The following is a 4,077-nucleotide window of genomic DNA, read 5'->3' on the forward strand; positions in this document are numbered from 1 at the left end:
ACGGCTGATTTCTTTTCTTTTTTCTTGATTATTATGGTCTGGATGGGTGTGATTTTCAGGGCTGCTGACCCTGAACTTTCACTGCCTAAAAATCAACAACATTTGAAAAGGTTTTCATTCAGTTAGAAACTGTTCACCATCCACAGCAGGAACCATCGGTTCCAAGAACTAAAGACCGCCGGGTCTCCCTCCCTGTTCTCTCACTGTGTCAGGGAGAAAATTACTGACATCCACAGGACTCAACAGATGCTGCTGCTGCTGCTGAGGCTGAGGCTGCTGCTGCTGCTGCTGCTGAGGCTGCTGCTGCTGCTGCTGCTGAGGCTGCTGCTGCTGCTGCTGAGGCTGAGGCTGCTGCTGCTGCTGCTGCTGAGGCTGCTGCTGCTGCTGCTGCTGAGGCTGAGGCTGCTGCTGCTGCTGCTGCTGAGGCTGCTGCTGCTGCTGCTGCTGAGGCTGAGGCTGCTGCTGCTGCTGCTGCCCCCAGTCTATTCAGCATCTATTTCTCTCACCCCAGGCCACAGTGACTGAGAATAAGATTTAAATAAAACAATTATAAAAACCAACTCATGGAAGTGGGTACTCTGTGTACTCTGTGTACTCTGTGTACTCTGTGTACTCTGTGTACTCTGTGTACTCTGTGTACCACCTTTAGGCCAGGAAAGAGGAACTACTGCGTAACAGGCCATCCCAACTGAACCTCCTCCTCCTGATTGTTCTGAATTAAATATCATTAAGACTCGACTGGCGCCCCCTGTGGTGAAGGTTGACCTCCAGTGAGTCCAGTCTCTCTCCTCTCCAGGCCAATGTGTCCTTGAGCCAAACAGCTACTGCTAATTGGTCCTGGTGGTGGAGCCAGCAGCCAGTGGCGTCTCTGCTCTGTGAAGCAGTCGTGTTCATCAGACTGATCAAAGGCGGCGTCTGCCTCTGTTCTTCTTTTTCTTCTTCTTCTTCTTCTTCTTATTCTTCTTCTTCTTCTTCTTCCTCTTCTTCTTCTTCTTCTTCTTCTTCTCCTCCTTCTTCTTCTTCTTCTTCTCCTCCTTCTTCTTCTTCTTCTTCTTCTGCTTCTTCTTCTTCTTCTTCTTCTGCTTCTTCTTCTTCTTCTTCTTCTCCTTCTCTTTCTTCTTCTTCTTCTTCTGTGTCGATGGTCGTGGTTGGAGAACAGTCAGACCTTGGTGTCAGGTCTGAGGGCTATTCTCTATGTGACTTCACCTCCAATCATCTGGACATGTTGGGGGGGGGTCTTCCTCTTCCTCCTCCTCCTCATCATCATCATCAGCAGCAGTGGTGGATGAACAGAATCCTCTCAGAGAACTGTTTCCTGTTTCCTGTTGTCTTAGTCAGGCTGACGCTGAACTGTGTTGTTGTTGTTGTTGTTGTTGTTGTTGTTGTTGATTCCACTCTCTGTTCTTTTTGCTGCCGTTTGAAAAAAAACCCTCAGATAAATATTGGATGAAGCGACGTCAGCAGAACCAGAGTGGCTGACGATTCTGTTTCTGCCGTTTTTCACAACAGAAATCTGCAGAATTCAAAATGATGTTTGTTCTTTCACAAACGGAGAACTTCCCCACGGTCGACTGCTCCTCCGCAGGACGACCGTGTGTGTGTGTGTGTGTGTGTGTGTGTGTGTTCGTTCTTCACATGTCAACTTTAAACCCTAAATCTGTAAATGGTACCGATAGTACTGGTACTAGTTGGGCCCTGTAGTTGTGGTCGGTGACCAGGTGCTGATGAAGTTAACGTTAGTAAAACTAGTCACAGACGTGTCGTCAGTCAAACTCAGGCCCGGGGGCCAAATCTGGCTCACAGTGTAACTACATTTGGCCCAGGATGTCATATCAAATGTACTAGAGTTGCCCCCCCCCCCAGTATTTGTAGTATTGGTCGTCTATTTGCTGTGCACATACATTTAGGTTTTGTTGTTGTTGTTGTTGTTGTTGTTGTTGTTGTGAAAAAAATATTTCTAATAAACAGGAAGTGGAAAGTCTACAGATAAAGAGACAGAAAAAGACACAACTTCCACTGATGTGAGTTTTATTTCCAATTTAATTTCTCCTGTTTTTATGACATTAACCTTTGGTCGTTCAAGACTCATTTTTTTAGGCAAAACTAAAGTTTGTTTCCATAGTAATAAATTCTACATCACAGATCTGGACAGAAGGCCTTCAATGTTTCACTAAATATTAACTTTGTCCCGCGACTTCATCCCCGTTTTAATTTGTGGGTGGCCCACTGTGATATTGGTACAGACTGAACCCTGGTACAGACTGAACCCTGGTGCGGCCTGAACCCTGGTACAGACTGAACCCTGGTACAGACAGAACCCTGGTACAGACTGAACCCTGGTGCGGCCTGAACCCTGGTACAGACTGAACCCTGGTACAGACTGAACCCTGGTACAGACAGAACCCTGGTACAGACTGAACCCTGGTGCAGACTGAACCCTGGTGCAGACTGAACCCTGATACAGACTGAACCCTGGTGCAGACTGAACCCTGGTCTAAATGGTTGTTTGTGGGCCGTTCTTCAGCACTGCATCTGCTCCTGGTTGGAGGTGACGTTCCCGTGCACACGGAAGCGGTACAGACAGGTGTACTGTACGTGGCCCCAGTTACTGAGGACTCGCAGCTCCACCAGTTTGTAGGCGTCGTCGGTGGGGAAGGGGAGCCTAAAGGTCTGCGTGGACTCTCCGTTCTCATCGTAAGTGAAGATGCCCAGCAGCGCTCCCCCCTCGCCGTCGCTTTTCATTCCGTACACTTCAAAGTCTCTGGGCGCAGAGTCGATTCGGCCGGTGGGGGAGTTGTACCGCGGCAGGTGGTCCAGTGTCACGTGAGTTATCTTAACAGGATGAAAGAGAGAAACGGCCAGACTCCCCTGGGCTCCTTCAAACGGCCAGCACTTCCCCGGGACCAGCGCCGAGTTCCCCTGGATGACGGTGTGCGGGCCTCTGCAGGAGTTCCACAGGGGGATCCCGAACAGCGTCGCCGAGTTGTATGTCTGAGAAGTCCTCGAATTGATCACTTTGGCGCCCTGACTCTCCAGGGCGAAGTCGGCCATGTTGTCAGCCACGGGCCGTGAATGTTTGTGGATCTCCTGGTCGATCTTGTCCATCATCTGAGAGTGGAGCTGGGCCTGCTCCCTCTGCATCTCCGAGAACAGGTGCCTCATCTTCACCTCCACCGCGCCGACGGCCGGGTTGTTGGTGATGCACATGGACGACTTGCACAAGGTGAAGAGGGAATGGAAGAGGAAGAGGTGGATGAGAACGGTGATGATCAGGGACAGACCAAACGTCATTTTTGTGCATTTGCCCCCCGTGGGGTAGGCCAGAGGGGGGGGGCTCAGGCCCACAGACTGGCCCGCAGTGAGCAGTGGGAGGTGGCCCGAAGCAGAGGCCTTGGCGTCCGCGGTGCCGCAGGTGTGAGAGCGGGGTTTCCGACCCCCCGCCCTCCTCCTGAAGACCTTGACGGGGTTTTCCCGGTACGTGATGTTGGCCAGACCGCTGGTGTCCTCGCCTTCGTCCGAGTAATATCCCGACGAGAGCAGACGGGAACTTCGACGAGACATGACTCCTGGTGTGGTCACCTGGCTGTGGTGCGACTGTTGGGCTGCAGTGATGGGATGTGAACAGAAAACAGCTGTATGTAGACACCGTGGGCTGTGGGTTCTAACCTAGTTGGCATCGGTGACGTCGCATTACTACACTACATAAACCTACTAACCGGTTGTCTCAACTAGTTCCATTTCTTCACTTCTTCACCTGTAACGATAAAATCAAACATCAGACCATTGAAATAGTTACTGTGGGTCACGCTCCTTTGATCTTCCTTTGATGATGTCATCACAGCTGGGGCCGTATTGATGAGCTCACTAATGACATTTGAAAGGTAGACCATGTCGTGGTGCTCTACGTAGACGTCCCTTGTATGAGGTTCAATATGTGGCTTCGTCTCAAACTCTACTGGGAATACTGCAGTTTTATGAAGTATTCTACTGTAGTATTGTCAGTGTGTGTGTAGTTCTGGAAATTCATGGTTAAAGTACTTGATTAGAATTGGAATCAGGGAATTAGAACTGTGACTA

General features: G+C 50.0%; 1 protein-coding gene across 1 annotated transcript; it reads right to left on the reverse strand.

The window, feature by feature from the left end:
* Positions 1-2,007: 2,007 nt before the first annotated feature.
* On the reverse strand, positions 2,008-3,776 carry LOC103391454 (SUN domain-containing protein 2-like). Its single transcript, XM_017039472.2, has one exon. The coding sequence runs from the start codon at positions 3,559-3,561 to the stop codon at positions 2,521-2,523; it is 1,041 nt and encodes a 346-aa protein (XP_016894961.1). The 5' UTR covers positions 3,562-3,776; the 3' UTR covers positions 2,008-2,520.
* Positions 3,777-4,077: the final 301 nt, after the last annotated feature.

Source organism: Cynoglossus semilaevis, chromosome 15 (genome assembly GCF_000523025.1).
Source record: "Cynoglossus semilaevis isolate Cse_v1.0 chromosome 15, Cse_v1.0, whole genome shotgun sequence".
Lineage (NCBI taxonomy): Eukaryota > Metazoa > Chordata > Actinopteri > Pleuronectiformes > Cynoglossidae > Cynoglossus > Cynoglossus semilaevis.